General features: G+C 42.5%; 2 protein-coding genes across 3 annotated transcripts; both read right to left on the bottom strand.

Annotated features, from left to right (window-relative positions):
- Window positions 1-1,487: 1,487 nt before the first annotated feature.
- acsl3b (acyl-CoA synthetase long chain family member 3b) lies at window positions 1,488-12,412 on the bottom strand. Of its 2 annotated transcripts, none has more exons than XM_046408933.1 (15): window positions 12,174-12,412; window positions 9,031-9,527; window positions 7,954-8,131; window positions 7,750-7,859; window positions 7,443-7,581; window positions 6,488-6,638; window positions 6,114-6,237; window positions 5,689-5,760; window positions 5,360-5,499; window positions 4,827-4,999; window positions 4,613-4,687; window positions 4,346-4,537; window positions 4,141-4,255; window positions 3,776-3,933; window positions 1,488-3,586 (listed from the first exon to the last, which is right to left on the bottom strand). In XM_046408933.1, the coding sequence occupies exons 2-15, from the start codon at window positions 9,379-9,381 to the stop codon at window positions 3,429-3,431; spliced, it is 2,136 nt and encodes a 711-aa protein (XP_046264889.1). In that variant the 5' UTR covers window positions 9,382-9,527; window positions 12,174-12,412; the 3' UTR covers window positions 1,488-3,428. The 2 variants fall into 2 exon arrangements, with proteins under 2 accessions (XP_046264889.1, XP_046264890.1); XM_046408934.1 differs by having other exon boundaries at window positions 9,031-9,401.
- A 3,802-nt stretch (window positions 12,413-16,214) lies between these two features.
- Window positions 16,215-17,876, bottom strand: LOC124069695 (E3 ubiquitin-protein ligase RNF186-like). The gene has a single exon (XM_046409069.1). The coding sequence runs from the start codon at window positions 17,469-17,471 to the stop codon at window positions 16,818-16,820; it is 654 nt and encodes a 217-aa protein (XP_046265025.1). The 5' UTR covers window positions 17,472-17,876; the 3' UTR covers window positions 16,215-16,817.
- Window positions 17,877-20,099: the final 2,223 nt, after the last annotated feature.

The following is a 20,099-nucleotide window of genomic DNA, read 5'->3' as shown; positions in this document are numbered from 1 at the left end:
ATCTTGCTTACAGGGGGGTAATGTAGGTAATGTAAAATAACGACCTGCTGAAACAATCACTCTGTTACTCAGCTGGAATATTAACTTCTTTTCAGTCTTGATAAACGTTTGTATTGTTATATTTGTTGTTTTTCTTTGTTTTTGATAGTAAACTGAATTTCTTTGTGTTTTTTTGGAGATTAACTCACTATGTCCATCCTATGACATGCAGATCCTGTGCTAAAATGCTGCACTCGGGTTTATTCAGACACATACGGCATCAGTTTTGCAGGTGCACATGGAACGAACAGTTAGCCGAGCTTCTGTCCTCAACAAATCAAATGATTTCACAGTTCTTGTTCTGAAAACATACTGAAAGGAAAAAAAAAAGAAGTCTTTTGTTTACTACCTCTGACTGAGGGTTGACTCCCAGAACTGCATGTTCCATTTGCATCGATGTCTTTCATAAACCACATTCACTCAAACACACACACACTGGCCTTCGTTGCCATAGAAACTCTGGTTTCAGGATGATTCTAATCAAGCTGCTGATCATAACAGTCACACGTTGTGCTTCACAGACTGCACTCAGGTGTTCAACACGCATTAAGCACTCAAAGCAGGACTAATTACAACACAAACTTTTTATTAATTCATTACATAGTTTTCAAGGCCAAATCACAAATAAATAAAGGAAGGAGACACTTGCAGTAGCCCAGCTGGCCAGGCCACTTAACCACACAAAACAAAGAGGAGACCCCAAAAATTGGTCAGTAACAAAGATTCTTAAATATGTTAACCGGAGACTTTACACTTTTACAATTATTGGTCGTTTGAATGAACTTTGATCATTGATTCCCCCCCCCCCCCTCGATTTATTTACAATGCAAGCGAAAAACAATAGGAGTGGTGGAACTCATCTTTGCACCACCTGCTAGCACCCGTCTTTGCCTTGCCACCGGATGTACAAAGGAACGTAGTAGGACACGGCACCTGTGCTATCGATAAAACGTAGGGAGCGCTTCACATTCTTAAGACCCCTGAAGACAGCTCATGTGTGTCAGAAGGCAACTAGCAGCCTCTAGCCAGGCAGAGGAAAAGCAGCAAACAGCACAGAAAGATACTGACTTTCCACTGAAATGTCAGGAGAGCCATGTTATAAAAAAAACAGGAAGGGAGGAACGGGTTCCCACCTTGACAGTAAATGACCCTCCTGTGATGAGCTAAGAGACGTGAGATAAGAGACGCAGTTAGAGTGTCTGCCTTCACCTTTTATTAATACTAAATGTCTTCAGTGAATACAAAGCAGGATGTGCATTCCAAGAGGGTGGCTGTGGGAGGGTGGCTTACAAAGGACCGCCGACCAAACACTGTTTAATCATCTGCCCTCACAAAGAATAAAGAAAGACTGAAGCGAATGTGTCCCTCGTACTGCTACCAATCTGAACACCTACAGTAATTTAATGTTTGTTATGCATGAGATCAAATAAATGGAAGCTGACAGAATCCAAAGCACTGCAGACCCTTTTTATATACATTGCACATACAGTAACATACACAAAAGCCAATATGAAGATACAGAAATGTTAATGTTACTTGCACTCTCTGAGGTCAAGTGAGCTTATGCTATGTACTGATTATTAAATAAGCAGTGTATTCATAAGGAGCTCCTTCAGTCTTTTGACTAGAGTGCAATTCTCTCATTACTTTCTCAAATATATGTTCAAGTGCTTTGGTACAGTTACACACTTTTCATCATGCAGTTTCTACAAAGCCAAATATTCGATTTTCACTTTACAGTCTCACTAAAGAACATTACACTGTTTACCACAGCACGTTCTAACTGGCTACATTTAGACTTCCCTATCAGTGTCTCTCTACCGTCATCTTCTATATTCCTATGCTTATGTTCCCTCAGGTCTTCCAATATGCACTGGAGTGGACAGTAACAGGCCTAAAACCTTCTTACACTATGGAGAGGCTGCTGCGTGTGCATTCTTCCTTCCTACTTACTTTTGTTTAAAATATGTGTATAAATATTGCACATTCATTTTGTATTTCATATTAAGTCAAAATAAAAAAAAAAGAAGATCAAAGTCACAGTAACTAGGGTAACATACAGATGCACCAAAAAGTAAATTGGAGAGTAACCAATGAAAGGTAAACTATTCTTCTATGGTACGTTAAGTTCCCTTGGAGCCATCCATACGGTGCATTGGTCATGACTGGAGGAACACATGGCAGATGCGGCAGGGCTACGGTATGTTGTTGAACCATTGAAATAACCAATAATATGCAGGTTGGGAGGCATTCAGGTGCTGCTGGAAAAAATATGAAACTCTAGTGAAAAAGTAGGGATGGAAAATTTCCCAGTGAACACCTTTTGCAACTGATGTTCAACTCTGCTGCAAAGGCTGAGAGGAGAAGGGACAGAAGACTGGATTGCTCTTACTAGTCAAGTCCATAAATACACACTCAAAAGGTACAAATTTGAGACACAGGCATATAAGGGGAGAAAAAGTAAAAAAAAAATATTGTAAACAAAGCTCATTAAAGAACAGTTAGCGTAAACAAATTGGCAACAGAAAACAGGTTAAAGAACCTCAGAAGGAAAAAAAAAAACCCCACAGTATAATGCAACCACAAAATAACAGTAACAAAATGATTTCTAATCATATTCAATCTTGGCTTTGTAACAACACCAGCTCCCCACATACAAAAATACTCATCAAAACTAACATAACCAAACACGAACGCAAGAAAGAGATGAAAATAAAAATAAAAAAAATCATTAAAGAGATAATACAGATCCCTGCATAGATTCCAACCTGAATATTACTTAAAGCCCAGGAGGGATCCTACTACTGGGGTCATGCTACCCCCTTTTTTCCTGCCAGGTATCTGCAAAACCAGTCCACAACCATGCTGAACTGGGAGAAGGCTCTATAGAGCAGGGGGAAAAGGGAGAAGGAGGAGGAGAAGCAGCAGACAGGGCGTGCCGACATTGATCCAGATACATCTAGGCTGACGCTTGCTTTGCTTCGAGACGTGCCGATATCTGGCTTCATGTGCTGCCACAGTTGCCATAACAACCCAAAGGGCTTGATCCATCAAAGAGGAGTGATGAGTGCCCTCACACCAGACGTGTCTCGCCTGGTTCACTTGTTTGTGAGGGAAACTTCTGCCTTGTGGTCTTGACAGAGCGTTAGAGTTTTTTTCCCCTCCTTTGATGAAAGCTGGTCACAGGGAAGCCGAGGAGGAGGTGCATAATGCTTTGTGTATGTATTGTGTTGTATTGTGTGTGTGTTATCTGTATCTAGAGTATAACTCCTCTCCAAGTAGTCCTGGTAGTGGCTTCTAAGATATAATATACGTGTGTATATATATATGTATATATATATGTATGTGTGTGTGTGTGTGTGTGTGTGTGTTGGGAGTATGTCTATGTGTTATTTTCCACCGTACATCCTCTCAATGTCTTCCTGGTAGTGTGTTTTCAGCTCTTTGCGTTTCAGTTTGAACGCATCAGTGACCAAGCCAGTCTCTGGTGTCCAGGGCTCAGCGCTCAGACGGATCTTCTTGGGGATCTCAAATCGTTCCAGTTTTGCTGGTTGGGGGAGAGCACAATTGCACATAAGAGTGACAGATACAGTGTAATATGAGTGCAAGTCTGGCACGACACAGACACTATCTCACAAAATCTGGGCTGATAACTTGCACCACCAGTTTCACCACAGAAATGTTCTCCATTAACAGAATGGATTTAAGTGAGGACCAGAAAAGCTTTTCCCAATACCTGCTATTGCTGCCTCAGTAATGATGCGAAGGACCTCTTTTTCTATCTGGGAGTTGTTGCAGATTTCCTCCCATGTGCCTTTTACCTGCATCTGCTCTGCCAGCACCATTAGCTGCTTGTGGTTAGGCACCACAAAGCTGATCACATACGACTGGTCACTGAAAAACAAGCACAAAAGAGTCCACACTTTTAGTTTTTACACCATTAGGAAGAAAGAAATCCAACTATGGCCACAGAAAATCCTTAAACGAATGAAGACAGTCCTTGAAATGTCCGTGTGCCTGTTTTTTAAAAAAGTGACTGGATTTGAAAACAAAAGTCTGGAAGGAACAGATTCAGAGGAAGTGTGTAAACAGGAAGTTTACCTGTTGGCATAGGCACAGATGTTATCTATGAGTGAACAATTCTTCAGAACAGCCTCCACTTTTCCCAGAGAGACGTACTCGCCTGCCTGCAATTTCACCAGGTCCTTCTTGCGGTCTACAGAAAGAGAATATGTGTCCCAATCCTCACAGAAACCATACTTGTACCACACACACAGACACACAAACAAGCTCATGGATGTTTTACCGATGATCTTGAGACATCCATCAGGGTGGAACTCTCCAATGTCTCCTGTACAGAACCATCGCTGGCCATTCTCATCCACAAAGAAGTCGTCACGGTTCCTGGCTTCTTTTTTGTAGTAACCCATGGTTACGTTGGGACCGCCAATTACAATTTCCCCCCGTGGGTTGGGCTTGTCTGTGCTGTAATAACCACCTAGAGGAGCACAAAACTGATTAGAAAGGAAATGTCAGGGCGATTATGAAGTTGGGTTGTACCTGTTTGACTCACCCTCCTCCCAGTTCTTCAGCATGATCTCAGAACAAACCAGTGGAGCACCAACCCGTCCTGTGCTGTAGTCCCATACTGAAAAAAACATTGGAATAAAAGTCTTGAATTCCCTTCAATCGTATTCTATTTGCTAATCTCTTAATTTTCCAAAGGGTAGAAAAACAACCGCTCACTTCCTGTCATCTTCCTCCCTTACAGAAATCCACTCTCTTACCCTCACTGATGGTGCCAGCTCCACATGTCTCCGTCAGGCCGTAGCCCTGGCCCACAGGGCAGCACAGGCAGATGTTCATGAAGCGCTGTGTGGCGGCTGAGAGCGGAGCTCCTCCAGAAAGCAGCACCCGGGTGTTGCCCCCCAAGAGCGCACGCACCCGTTTGAACACCAGACTGAGGGGGTTGAGGAGGACAAAAACAAGTACACAACATGGAGATGATGAAAGAAGGGTAGAGGAGACTCCAGCAACAACTCCAAAAGTAAATCTACACAGCGTCCAGATATTGACTTTACTGAAGAACATTCTGTGCAAACACGATATTAGAATCAATGCTATGCAATGACTCATGTCTGCTAGAGAGTAATTCCCTTTTGAAGAAGAAGCTCGGAGATCCCATGAATTTGCACCAGCGTACGATTAGCTATGTAGTTAACAAGGTTAATGTTTGCTCAAGTATCACGGGGTAAGCAAATGTCAACTGAAAGGGCTTTGCTGAAGACTCGGCTCATGCATAAAGAGACATGTGTATTACCTGTCACAGAGAGGCGTGCTGTAGCCCTTGGAGATCTGCTCCATCTTGTAGTTGTAAGCCAGCACAAAGAGCGTCTTCTGGAATTTGCTCATCTCCTCCACTTTGGTCATCACATTCTTGTAGATTCGATCCATGATCTCCTGCACATATCGGGAGGGAAAACTCTTAGGTATCACTTCCTTCATTTTAAGTCTTTGCTCTGTGCCCGTTAGTTGTTATTCATTGACTCTATTTGAATGTTTGACTGTAGAACAATAAATAAAGTTAGTTTGAATGTTGTGTTCCTCAAAGCTGGATTGCTGGATTGGTGCAGTGATACAAAGACTTACTGGCACAGCAGCCATGAGAGTAGGTTTCAGCACGCTGGTATCCCCTTTACTGCCCTTCTTTATCTTAGTGGACTGTGAAAATGAAGCAAAACAACTGGTCAGCTCTCAAATAATTTGCTTGTTTGAGCATTAATGCAGGTTTCCATCCACTGGTGTCACATGAATATTAACCAAACCTCAAACAGGAAACAACAACGTAGAAAACTCCACAGACTCATTTCATTTCTGTTTGTTTCAGTACCTTGCTTTGTTATGTTTTGCTTGTCCACCTCAGCAAAACATAAAAACGTTTTAGTGATATTTAACAGAATCAACAGTGTTTCCACTTGGGTGTGTTTTTTTTTTTGCAAATTAAAATTTGTACATAACAGGCTGACTGAACTAAAAACCACAAGGTGTGTGTGAATGTGCTTTTCTACACTGACCTGGTCAGCAAGAGTCTGAGGGGAGGAGTATCCGATGCGACAGCCATGGGAGATGCACACCAGTTCAGCGCTGAGTTCTAAAACGTGGGCCAACGGCAGATAGCCAATGTAGGTGTCTGTTTCACTGCCAGCGCAGACATAACAGCAGGTTAATTTCCACAACAGACGCAGACATGTACATAGTGAGGCGTGATGCAAAGAGAGTCCACATGGTAACTGAGTTCATAAGGAAAGATGTGATAGAGTTTCAGGAGCAGTGCAGAGTGGAGAGGGAGACTGAGCGTGATATTCTGTGGATTCAGAGAGCTGCAGGACACAAGACAACAAGGACAGGAAGTGTCAGAGAAAAAGCAGCAAATCTGATATTGGCATACTTGAGGTTAGGAATTCGCTCAGCCATGCCAGTGATTCCAGCAATGATGTTGCCATGGGAGATCATGACACCCTTGGGGATGCCTGTGGAGCCGCTGGTGTACATGATGACGGCGATGTCCGAGGGCTCTGGCTGTCTGCGGTGTTCTGCTACTGCAGAGACAGAGGAGCAGAGGGGCGACGGTTAGGGAGGAAACAGATCGCACACCAGTATAAACACTACTAGTTGTAATAAGTCTGCTCACTAAAATAAGTGAAAGCTTTTCAAACAACTGCATGCAATGAAAAGATCTGAATATTTTTTGATGGGCTGCAATTAATGACTAATTTCATTGTCAGTTAATCGACTGATTATTTTCTCAAGCAATCCTTTTAGTCTATAAAATCAGAGAAAAGTAACCATGTTGCTTGACCAACTGTCCAAAAGACAAAGATAGTCACAATTATCATTTTTAGCTCTTTGAAATTGAAATTTTAGATACCCAAGAAACATAAGAAAGGACAATCTGAAGGTCTGAACAAAACTATTTCTACTTTCACTGCATATACACACCTAAACACTCAAACTTATTTTTACAGTCATTTATGTAATACTTGTTTTCTTTGTGAGAGTAAAGGAAACCTGGCAAACAACAATTACATCAGAAAAGTTAATATTTCACACGTATAGTCACATTTTCTTTATCAAATACTGTATGAAGGAAAATATAAACATTGTTCAGGTGACAGCTGAAGCACAAGCACATTACTGTAATAATGTTTCCCATAATTTTCCAGAAAAGTCAACCTCCGTCACGGTGACAGAGTTTGATTTGACCTCTTGCTGACTCTGTCATGCATGACACATCGCTCCAATTACACATCAGGGTGTCGGCTTTGTATTAAGCCTCCATCAGTGTACTTCCATTTCCCTGACAAAATTAGAAACCTTTTTAATTATGCTGCACAAATACTCACTATCGTTTGGCTTGGATCCCATGTCCTGCACAGCGTCCATGTTGTAGACCGAGATGCCTCTGGGGATGTCTATCCAGCGCGTGGGTTTGCTATCCACAACGATGACATGCTGCAGCCTCGGCACGTCACACAGTATGGCCTGGGATGTGGAGTTGAATGCAGGAGGGAGGGAGAAGGCCCAGTGAGAGGAACAAGTAATTATGCAAACAGACTCAGGCTTCTTCTCAAGCCCTAACAAACAACTCGTAAATCAGTGACATATCAAAGTGCAGAGCAGATGGCGTGATGATGACCGCAAAGAGGGTACCTTGAGGCGGCTCTGAAGCAGGTCTTTACTTGTGATGATGTGTGTGACCTCGGTCTCATTCAGGCCGTGGGCGATGGCCGTGGGTCCGAGAGTGGCATACAGGGTCACAACTGTCAAATCCAAATCCATTTAAATCAGGTCAGTCACTTTTTAATGAAAGTCCAAGACTGTCTGAATAAACACGTCTGTCTGTCTGTCACTCACGTGGGAAATTGTACATGAAACAGGCTTGCGCTGCCACAATCCACTCCGCTCTGGTCTCGCAGAAGATGGCAATGTTACGCTGAGGCATCTGGCCGAGAGCTGCCAGGCCGCTGCCAAAACACTTTGCTGCATGGTAGGCTTCCTCATATGACAGCCAGTTATAGTTCCCTAGAATAAACTACACAAAACATGCAAAGGTATATATAAAACTGAGGATTATTTTCACATACTACGCTAAACAACAACTGATGTGCAGACGTTCCACAGCCCTGTGTAGCACCAGACCATGGTTACAGGAGGAGCTGTAGTCAATAATAAAAACAAACAGAACGCTTAAATGTTTTAGGAACCTTCAACCCACCAAATAAATGCTGATAGTATTAATATGAGCAGTGCTCTTGATTAGAATATAAATATGGTCTAGTGCAATAGTGCTGAATTTGAAGGAGGATTGATGTAGTGACAACACATCATCATTCATAAGCTGCCAGTTGGTGCCATCTACAGGGTTTCTGCAGACATGCAGGTGCTAATGAGGAGGCTCTCAGCTGTGAGACCAAAGACCGGTAACACTGCTGCTCTTCCACCCACAATCCTCACACTGCCTGCACAGTGGCAGACTGCACCGTCAGCCTCGCAGACACAAGCAGACTTCATGTAGTCCCACAGATTTACTTAAACTTAAGCAGTCCTGAGTCTAAATGTGATGCCACCCCCTGACAACAGACTGTGCAGGGCTCTGCAATTAATCCACATATTATCTGAATCACAATAAAGTACAAAAGCCATACTGTAGGAGCTGCAGGTTTTGTTTGGTTTTTTTTTCAGAAAGGTCAAATGTGTCACGGTATACCATTAGAAATGAAATCCCATCATCGTAATTTGTATGTTCGTTGGGACGAAAATGAAATGCTAAAGTTCCCATTAAAATTGTGACTGATAATGCAACTGCAATGTCTATAAAAAAACTAATTATAATATGATTTTTTTGCATATTGTTGAGCCCTACAACAGACCAAACGTTTAGAAGAATAATGAAACAAGTGTGTGTATGAGTAACAGGTCAGTGTCTCTCACCTTTTTGAAGACCTTCCCATTGGGCTGGAGCTCGTCCTCCTCACTGAGCACCTCTCTGGTGCCCAGGCAGTCCCTCCGTGGAAACCTCATTGCAGCGTATTCAAACATTTTGTCCAAGGTGTCCACCCCGGGGTGCAGCCATGCCACCAGCTTGTCTTGGTTGTTGATGGCCCTGTAAGGCCCTGCTGGGTGTCCACTAACTGAGCGTGCCTTGATCCGGCGGGCCCGTTCCAAGTTGCTGCCAGCTCCGGAGAAGAAGTACCAGGGTATAAAGGTGATTACAGAGTAGACCCAGACCACGGACCGGAAGACCTGCAGCAGCAGGGGGTTCATATCCTCCTTCAGCTTCATCTTTGAGGATGAAGGCAGTGCTGGAGATCGACGAAACCAAAAGCACAATGATACACTGCACTTGCACTGCTCCTTAAGTATTAGAACTTGCTGCTGAAGCTGAAGGTTGCAGGGGTTGGTTTCTTTGTGTAGCAAGTCAACCAGACCTTCAACACAGAGACAGCAAATGAAATTTTAAAGGTACAAACTGGAATACAGAAGAATCAGCACATTTGCAAAGGTCAAGCGGTAGCAAATATGAGGTTCTGCCTCCAGCTAAGCATATTTGTGCTTGCCGGAGTATCATCTCTGCTTGCTCTTAGACCGGTTCTCAGTCAGTGCTATTGTTTTACCAGATCTGCTGCACAAATTCCAGCCGTACAGAAACAGAGCATGATGAAGTGATGCTCGGCACTGTCAAGGTTTCATAACAGTGCTGAAATGATTAGTTAATTAACAGACTAGTTGCGTATTATTTTGGTTTCATTTCATTGCAAGATTTGTTGTATGACAGACTAAGTAAGCAATTTGTATCTAAATCCAGGCATGTTATTTTTTATGCCATTTGTAGCAAAAAGGCTATTGTTAACTTTTTAACAAATAAGCTTGAATAAAGCAACGACTGTAAGAAAACACTGCCTCACTAATACTCTAAAACGATAATACAACATCATACACCTTCTCTATAGCTCACCACTAGTTTGCAACCTATACCATGAGGCATACTAATGTTTGCTATCGCATTATTGCAACAAGTACTGTACTCGTTGCTGCTCTCCCTTGTTTGGCTGTGCTACAAAAAACTTTGGCTCAACTCTGACAGTCCCTCAGAGAGCTCAGCTATTTCTAGTGTATTCTTCAGGCCAGAATGTAATTTGCAGTGTAACCCTGCAGCCACTGAAACTGAGCATGCTGGAACTAGCAGCAGTGACTCACTGCAGCTTGCTATGAGAAGTCTAGAGGTCACATGGGAGGTCAGTAGATCCTGGCCACCTAAAGTAATATTACCGTTAAGAATCTAACAGTGACCTATGAGGTCTGCTGCTCCTGGCCTTATGCCAACACAGGGCCAACTAGGCTACCCAACACTGGTCACTCACAGTGCACCACACTCCTGTGCTCCAGCAAGGACTGTCATACAATGTACAATATTTCACTGCAGGAGTTCATTATAAATTCAAAGCAGCATGTTTATGTGTAAGCGTGTGCACATGGATGTTTATGAAAGTGCTTCAAACTTCCTAATGAACACCGCACAACCTCGAACCTCAGAACTAAAAATCAATAATTTCAAAGTCAGTATATTGGTATAAGTCTCAGTATATGTTTGCCCATATCTGCTATCAAACTATATATGTGTGTTTGTGTGCGTGTGTGTAGGTCTGCTGGGTAGAAGAAGCCAATTCAGTTTCTGTAAATTTAGTGAGGGGTTTCATGAGAATGCAAACTGTCAGATGTCTTTGCTTTTGAATATTTATTCAAAGACACACAGACACACGGCGCAAAGCGATTCCACCTTATCCTTACAACAGGTGAATGTCTCACCTGTTTTGCAGCAGCTCAAATATGATATATGTATATAACCAGAAGCCATAACTCCAAAGGTATTTAGCACAAGCACAAAGATGTCGCAAGAATATTGGGAAGGTGAAAACTCAACCAGTTCGAGTGTACCAGGTACAGTCACTGTGTACTTTACTTTGAACAAATAGGACACACCCGCTCTTAGTCACAGTTTGTGCCAACTATGTGACACATTCTCAGACAAACAAAAACCGCCTCTGAAGAGTTAGAAATTAATATGCAACACACACACACACACACACACACAATCAGAGCGGTATGTACAGTACATAGTGTCTCATCCATACCAACAGTAATATGTTCCAACAAGTTAGTTCAATTCAAGCGCAGGAATTTGAGCCAGCATACTTCACACTATAGAGATAAACGCCTCAGATTAACACAGTATTTCAGTGAGTACTACAGCTTTCAACCTAACTATCCCAAATTAATTCATCTGGCTGTAACTTGATACTGAATATATTCCATCCACAGAGGCAGTGTCTCGGTGAGCATCTGGACAGCTCGATGCACAATTACAACCTTTCTCTAAGCCCCATAAGCCCCTTTCACACATATTATTTGCATGGGGTGATCATTTCACGCACTTTTACGATCTCATAGTTTACACTGTTCAACCAGATAATGCGTCATAATTTAACGATATATTGCTTTGACTCATTTATTTGAGTGTTAATAACATTCTTTACATTTCCCTTAGGCGAGATTTAAATGCGGTATCTTATCGATAACGTCTTGATTTGTGTTCCTGTTTTGATAACCGTAATCGAAGTAAGATAAGATCATAACACACTGATATTTTGATAACATGCACACAGTGTTAGATACCATGTGTGATGTTATTGAATATACATTGTAATCAGCTCATATCTGCACGTTCTTCATTCCACGGGGTTCGTGTCTGAGGCTATACAAGGCGAGCGAGGCAGCATCAAGATTAGCAGCTAGCGGGCAGTTCAAAGACGCGCTAGCAGCTAGCAAAGCTAGCATTCATTAGCGCTCCGGCTAACCACTACAGCTGCTGCTGGCCCGCTGCTGATGTAACGTTAACGTAAATCAGTTGATTCATCTAAATGCACTTAAGAATTTAGAGTCGGCACGTGCTTCGCATTGTACACAAATGCATCGTGAGCGCGATGTGCCGCGCTGTTGAGCAAAGCGAAAGCTAACAATTCAGTCCCTCTCGCCAACATCTGCAGAGCGTTCACATAGCAATAACTGTTTCTCACCTCTTTTCTCAACCGCTACGCCTGAGTCGCCGCGGGAATGGATCAGCTCTATTTATCCGTGTAGCCAAAGCTCTGACATTATGTTCATATGATTATTAACTTGGCCTGTTTGGTTATAGATTATAAAGGCAAGTCTTGTTACAAAACGGATAAACAAAATGAAAATAATATTGTAAATCTAAGCATTGCCGGGACAGTTCTGCCAGCCCGGAAGCTATTGAATGACGTCAGGACTTTTCTCTGTCAGCGATTGGAACACTGAAGGTGGCGCGTGCTTGGGGCAGCGGGGACGTCAGTGAGGTTACTAGCGGTCATAACTGCTGGGACCGCTGATATAACGAGGAGGGTTGAATCCGGGTTGTCGGTTCGTTTCAGTGTGTCAGCAGTGTTTCGACACCGTGTCCGGGTCTGAACACGGATCTGGTTTTGGAAGGGTTCTGTTTTTAATTCAACCGAGGAGCGAGACAGAGAGCGCAAAGCGTGTGTGAGACAGAGCATGGAGGAAATACTCAGATCCTTTAATTAGTCTACCAGTCAATTAAAATACTCTGTTAAAAAAGCTTACTAATAAAGTAATCAAACGGAAATGCAGCAATCTTAGCTAGAACCATTAAGGGGTTCTTGCATTATATTTTACTTTAATGATTATGAGAATAATTCCTAATTAATTTTCTGTAAAGCAATTAATCAACGGATCATTTCAGCTCTACTTGTATATATTGTTAGGTCCAGAAATGTAATTTATAAATTATAAGTTACAATTTAATAAATAAATTGTGAATTTATATTTATTCTTTACAAAACATCCTATTGTGAGCTGCTTGTGCATTTTTGCTCAAAATTATAGGTTAACGCATAAGTACCTTGAATGTGTACTTCAATAGAGTACCTGCGTAAATGTACTTAAATTCCATGAGTGAACTCAAAGTGCAACCTAATTGTTTAGGCTGTAACAACTGCATAAGGATGTATTGTATATGTGAAGTAATTCATCAGTCTGTGTGTGACTGCAGACTCGTCTCTCTGTGAGACACATCACCGGCAGATCGTCCAAACATGACGGAGACATAGTATTGTGTTATTAGAGAAACCCACCAAAGCACATAAACATTTGCATACTAATAATAATTGTATTGAAGAGTACAGACGTGAAGATGTTTTATCGTGCTTTATCACAAATAAATGTCATTAAACAGTTGCAGATAGTATCACTTATGTTTTGCAAGAATAACTGATTTTGGAGCTGTAGGAGGCGTCTGCAGTGCTGTCAGTTGTTTGTGGATGATTTTCTAGTGAACTTTGGAGTTGGAGTTGCAGTGAAACTTTCCCTTCCTCCCAACTGTCTGTCTCATCACTATTTTTTGCCTCAGCTCTTTGTATTTCTCTCTCAGCTTGTCCCTTCTGGCCTTGTTTCGTTCCCAGTCGAGTTCCGTCCTCTCATTTGTATGTGTTATAATAGGATGATGAGGGAGAGGAGGGTGATCCAGATGAGGAAGATAGCTGTGGAGTAGATAGAAGGGGGAGTAGGAGTAGCTGCAGCCAGCAAGGAAGCTGGGGGAGGACAGTTCTTTATCAATCTCAACCACGAAGCTATAAAGATTTCTTTCCCTATGTGCAGCAGTCATGTGACAGACATTACCCCTGATAGAGCAGCCCACAAAAATGTGTTGATTAGTCATACTGCTACTGTTGAAAATCAATATAGTCAGGTCCCATGACAGTAACTGGTGGCCGTTTGAGAGACAATGTCATAGGACAGAATGTGCTAATGACTGCATAATTTTCTACGTCACTTACCAGCACACATATACAGTAGCTGAAGACTGCTTGATAGCTGGTGTTAAAACTAACTCACCCATCACCCAGTAGACCAAGACACTGAACCCCAGTGTGTGTGGATATGACGGACCTGCAACTGGCATGCAAAAATAGTTTCGATTGGCTTCATTTCATTTTGTGCCCTTCATTGAAGTAATTCATTTACTGAACAGACTCACAATTTATAGTCACAATTTTGTCATTTAAACAGTTCTGCATGTTGGATGTCATCTTTTCCACTGCTGCATTCTCACTTTTATACACCAGAGAGAGTCACTGAGCATTTCTTCTTTACTGACGACTTTGCCCTGAACTCCATAACGCTGTTTGTTTCAACTTGACAGAGAGAAGATCCAACAGTGTTTGTATGTGTGTTCAGGACAGAGAAAAGTCTTCTTCTTGACATCTGAAGAGGGACACAGTTAAAGTGAAATGGCTCGATAAGCCGTGTTTGACACTTTGACCTCCTCCACCTTCACCGGTCTTTGGGGCATTTGCATGCCTGTTAGGCCATATGTCCATACAGACATATTCTGACAGATACATGCATACAAACACACAAAATGAATGCGCACACACGCTTGGGTACAAACCTCCACACAAGCCTGCGATCACATGACGAGCCAGAGTGTGCACAGAGTGGTGATAATCGCTCTCCTCGGGCTATGTCTTTGAGGTCGTCTTGATGGGACACAAGAAGGCAGATGTTGTGAGCAAAAGGAACACTTTCATCTCCTCTGTGAAATACGTGTGTCCAATCTGATAATGACACAAGGACATACTTTACACACACTTAAAGGCAAGACACAGGAAGAGAGGAAATGTATCCTGAAACTGTCTGTTTCTGGGTGACCTCTGTGTCATGACAGTGTGCACAGTGGCTTAATGTTCCCCTGGGACCCACCTATGACAACCACTGACCAGCGTCATGTGACTTTTAATGCACTTAATTTAAGTTGCTCTCAAAGAGGCAAATCGGAAAAAATCGGGAAACAAATTGGTAAAAATCAAAACTAGAAAACCTGAAGGAGATATCTGTGCTTTCGCAAGAGATGTCACAACAAGACATCACTGTCATCCAAACTTTTCAAGTAAAACAAGTAAACTAATAACTTCTGTGCCCCCTGGCTGATTATGAAACCCCTTGACGTCCAGTTGGACTTAAAGGGGGGGTTGGGGATTAGGGAACAAAAGCATCCTTCTCTGTCATCAAAGAGGATCTGCTCCCAACTCATCCCTCACTCTGTGGCGACAGCTTTTTATTTTTCAGGAGAGGGAGTGACGGCTGCAGGGAGGAGGGAGGGTGGAGTTTGATGGCAGGGGATGCACATTTCAAAGTAATCTTTAACTTTAAGCCCTGCAGTCCCTGTGAAATGAAGCTCTCTGCCCCAGACACAGTGTTGCCTATGGCCCCCAGTGGAAGCCTGCCATTTTTCCTTTTTTTTCCCCCAAGCTTTTGTCACGGTGGCATTTAAGTGGCATTAGACTGGATGACCAAATGAAGGAATCCTTTTGAGAGACCTGAAAGAAATGGATTTTAACTCCTGAGACTGGTGTCGCCTTTTAAAACAACAAAGTGCAGATAAACACCCACTGTGTCACTGGGATTCAGCAGATACGTCAACTAAATGGAGACATCTTCTCCAATCACAGCTGATCCAAGAATGAACTGACATCAGTGTTTGGAATTTTCTTATTCATGGGAAATGATAAGAATGTGTTTGGGGCTTCGTTTATACAAACCCACAGAATTACAATTCAGTATTCTTTTATTGCACGTTTCCCTGTGGACTGAGACCTGGGTGTGGACCAGGTCGTTAGTGGAGTTCGCATATTCTTGCAGTTTGTATGACTTCGGAAAGCAAACTTAAGCCCATCAGATGATTTAAGACCCCTAGGAGGTCATCTACACTTCCATTGTCTCACTGCTTTACAGCACTACTTATTTTGGCCCCCTACCCCAAAGTTATTTCTCTCATCTTGTGAAGGCTCATGTCCCCTCAGGGTCACTGGCCTGGGATCCCCTGCTGACCTGGTCCACCACAGGGGGGGCACAATGTAATCACACAGAGGTGGTTATGGGATAAACAGGTAATGATGGTGATGGCACAAGAAGATTTTATCATAAATCTAGAGTTTGACACGTATACGCCTGCTTGCACAGTAGCTACTAATGCTGTCATTAGGAAGACCAGTTAAAGGGCTCTTTTGATGATTCGAAACTTTTTATATAAACATTTGTCATAGTCTTACATGCCTGTATATTATCAGAGTCGAACAAGAACAAACCCGGCATTGAAGTGGATTTAAACATAAAGAATTAGCATACAAAAGACATGCTAACAATATGTATGTCCTGTGCCCAAACCTCTAAATCTTCACTTTTACTCTGTATAGTGTAGATATGGTAAATATAGAGACAGGTTTGGCTTGAGCCAGAGTGCCGTCCATTTAGGTCAAAATAGACTCTTTTCTCAGCATTTTAACTTGTCATAGCAGGGACAAAAGCACGTGTTACTAATAACATTAACAATAACTCTGCTTTATCCAAGAAAATCATGACAGTGAGCCAACAGTACACAGACTCTGAGACCGAAGCAGCCAAAGTTATTATTAACCACATTTACACCTCAGCTTTATACAGATATTCTACCATGACATAAACTCAATGTTCACCTCACTGTTGATTAAACCTGCCCACCATCATTGCTATATTGTTAGTTAGCCAGTAGTCCATGATTACAGATACTGATTAAGGCATATATAGGGATGTTTACTCAGAATTAGAGAAATAATCCCATTTCCATTTTATTAAACTGACCGGAATCACATCACAGTGAGGGAACCGAAGCTGCTTGCTTCAGTTTCAGGCCGGTACTTTAACATACACATTAACCAGGTGAGGACGAGCGAGAACAGGGCGAGAACACTGGCGACAAACAAACAGACGGGGCCGACGGGCGGCATAATGTGACTGAAGTTATGCACAAAGATGAGGCCCACAAATAACAGCGCCACCATGGACAGGAAAGAAAAAATGGCGCACACGCAGCCGGTCGCAAACGCAGCCTGTTTGCAAGTCTGACAGCTGTCGTCGCCCTCTCGGGAAGCGAGTGAAGACACGGCTGGACATGTCTGGACATCTGGTGTACACGAGTTCACAGGCCCGGGGGTTTGAAGAGGGAGCGCTGCGGTCAGTGCCGTGTTGTCGGGGAGGTTGTAAACCCGATAATCCGGTACCGGACTTCGGTGGCGACACACGGGGCAACCTATCCTCCATCCTCCGCCCTCCCGGGAGTGCACATTGTTCAGGCACTCCTGGCAGAAGGTGTGGGAACAACCCAGTAATTTGGGAGTGTGGCGGTCCAGGTCGAAGTAGTTGTAGCATATTTTGCACTCGTATTCCTCGCTGGGAAACGAGTTGGTAGCGACAGATGGAGCCGAGCCACGATCGTCTCCTGTGCTGACCTCCTCCGCCATGTTCAGTCTAACTGGGCTGCAGGAACAGCTTTATTTAACATTGGTGATTAATTTCCCATAGGACGTTTATGCGGGCAATAAAACGTAGCAAAACAAGAATAAGTATGAGTCAGTCCCGTTGCGGTTATGGCTCCATCCGGTTGCGCGGTGGCACACTTGTTGTGTAACCGGCCTGGGGCACAACCCGCGGGCACGGACAGACTATAGGCTTAATTCATCGCGATCATATTACCTGAACTAAAAACACAAAACAAAATATTTAATAGACTTGTTCAGATTATTTCCCCAACTTGGTGTATGCCACCCGGATGATCTGTCACAAGCGTGGGTCATGTGCATAAGGTGGAGGTAATGGGCCCATCTAACCGTATAATTACAATTTAGTGCCTGCAGCGACAGTGAAGCGCACCGGGCTGCCGCTTCAGCACCACGGCCAGTGGACAGCGCCGAGCGGCCGGCAGTGACACCTCCAGCTGCAGCTCAGCAGCACTGCTGCGGTGCTATAGGCTGCCCAACACTGTTATAATAGTATATAGACTGAATATCAATGGCCGCTGTAAATGTCACTCTCTGTGTTTGATGTGCCGTCCTGTGATTTGTGCTCAACTTTAAAAGATAGACTGTTTAGTTGCAGGACAGGCGTTTGTAAATAGTGCTGTGTGGCTTCATCCTCTGGATACTTGGAAGATCCATTGGCTTCACACCATTCATAAATAACGAAACCAGACTACATCTACATATGTCACAGTATGCAGCCATACTGTGGATCTGTATGGTTTTGTATGGTATTTTGTATGATTTGTATTTGTAATAGATGCAAAAACAACATTATAGCCTCACGTTTTCACACACGATAACACAAAGAGAGATCCTCATGTAGTGGTCTGTCTTCAGATAATATCAGGGCAAAAGCCAGATTAGATAAATTTGCCCGCAAAGGAAAAACAAAAGAGGTTGGTGGCTTCCTTGGTATCAGACAGATTCCATACAGCATGAGCTGTAGGATGGTTCCCGTGAGCTAACGTGTGCCCTCTTGTGGCTGAATGTATGGGCGCACGCTACACGGTTTGGTGGCATCATGTCGTGTTTAACTGGATTACAGGTACATGCTGTTACGTGTTAATTACATATAACAGCAGGTCACCTGTTACATGTTAATTACATTTTCACAAGTGTAATAAGTGTAATGAATTACAGTAACAAAAGCAGGCAACATATTTATTTAATATGATGTAATCATGTATCATATTAAATACGTTTTTGTTTGATTTTAGATGGCTTTAAAAAGCATGTGGTGAAGGTGTGAAGACAGTCAGTGACTGAGACAACACAGTAATTATTTTAATCACGGAATTAATGATGATTGTTGTTTTTCTCTACAAGTGTGTACGTTTCACAAATAAAATAATTCACAAGTAATCAAGTATGGAAAGCTAATGTAGCCACATGGGAATGTCTGACAAAATAAAAGCTAAATATCTGACAAATACTGCCAAGAGGACAAGATTTTTATTTTCAACCAAGTTCTAGAAATGTATATGCAATCAATATTTAATGCTGCAAAGCAAATCTGTTTGTCTTTATGAGCTATTTGATGTATTTTATTATGATTTTTTATGCAATATAATATTAAAAAAGAAAAAAATAAAATAAAACCTGTATGTATGTAAACTGTGATCTGTACTTGATAGACTGCAAACACTTTCAGCAAAGGGTGAGAGTGCTTCAGTGACTTCAGAGCAAAAGACTGTTTGCACGATACATCATCATTGCACATCATTTCTGCATATCGGCGGACATTTTCTACATCATCTTTCTAAAGGGGAAAAGAATCCTGCATAAAGTAACACTGCACGTTCGTCACAGGACCACAAACTATCAGCTCACCGTTTTCAGTCCTGATTTTCTGAACTATTAAGGTAACCCCGCATGCCCAGAGGCCGTATGGTTAACTAATGATCCGCTTCTCTTTTTCTTTTCTCTTGCTCACCTGGGTTCACCTTATGGGTATTTGTCATGATAACGGCACTCAGTTTGAGTTCCCACTGAAGTGCTGTGGGTCACATGTATTGGATAAGATCAAACACACCAGGAAAACAGTGCCTCTTTTGGAGGTAGCTTGTAGCAGTAACATCCCAAGGCTACTAATCACAGAGTGGATTTCCTTATACTAAAGACGAAACATTTCTGAGATGTTTATCTAAATGCTCATCCGGCTGTTCTTCTAATCTGTTTCTTCTTTGTCACATGATGTCAGCTCTGTAGTCTTTGTGATGTGAGGTTGTTTGGGACTGTCATCACTGAACTGCTTTATCCTTTATCCAATGGCAACATAAAACGTGACGCCTTCAGGTTTAAAACATTTTGTATGCCATTTACACAAGAACCTTATATGGAAAGCTTGTTTAATGAATGCCTTCAAAATCAGTACAGGGTGGCACGTTGACCTCGCCTGTGTTTAGAAACTGTGCCTGCGTTACGTATGGCTAAGCGATAGTGCAGTACACTTCATCCAAATCCGTATTTAGAATATTACAAACCAAGAACTTGCATTATTAACCTGTGCCAAAGCCCTGGCTATGATTAGACCTCAGCATAGAAACTCAAATAATAGCACATTATTTGAAA

Source organism: Scatophagus argus, chromosome 13, assembly GCF_020382885.2.
Source record: "Scatophagus argus isolate fScaArg1 chromosome 13, fScaArg1.pri, whole genome shotgun sequence".
NCBI classification, from domain to species: Eukaryota; Metazoa; Chordata; class Actinopteri; family Scatophagidae; genus Scatophagus; species Scatophagus argus.
Note: the sequence above shows the minus strand (reverse complement) of the source record. Positions and strands in the feature narration are given on the sequence as shown.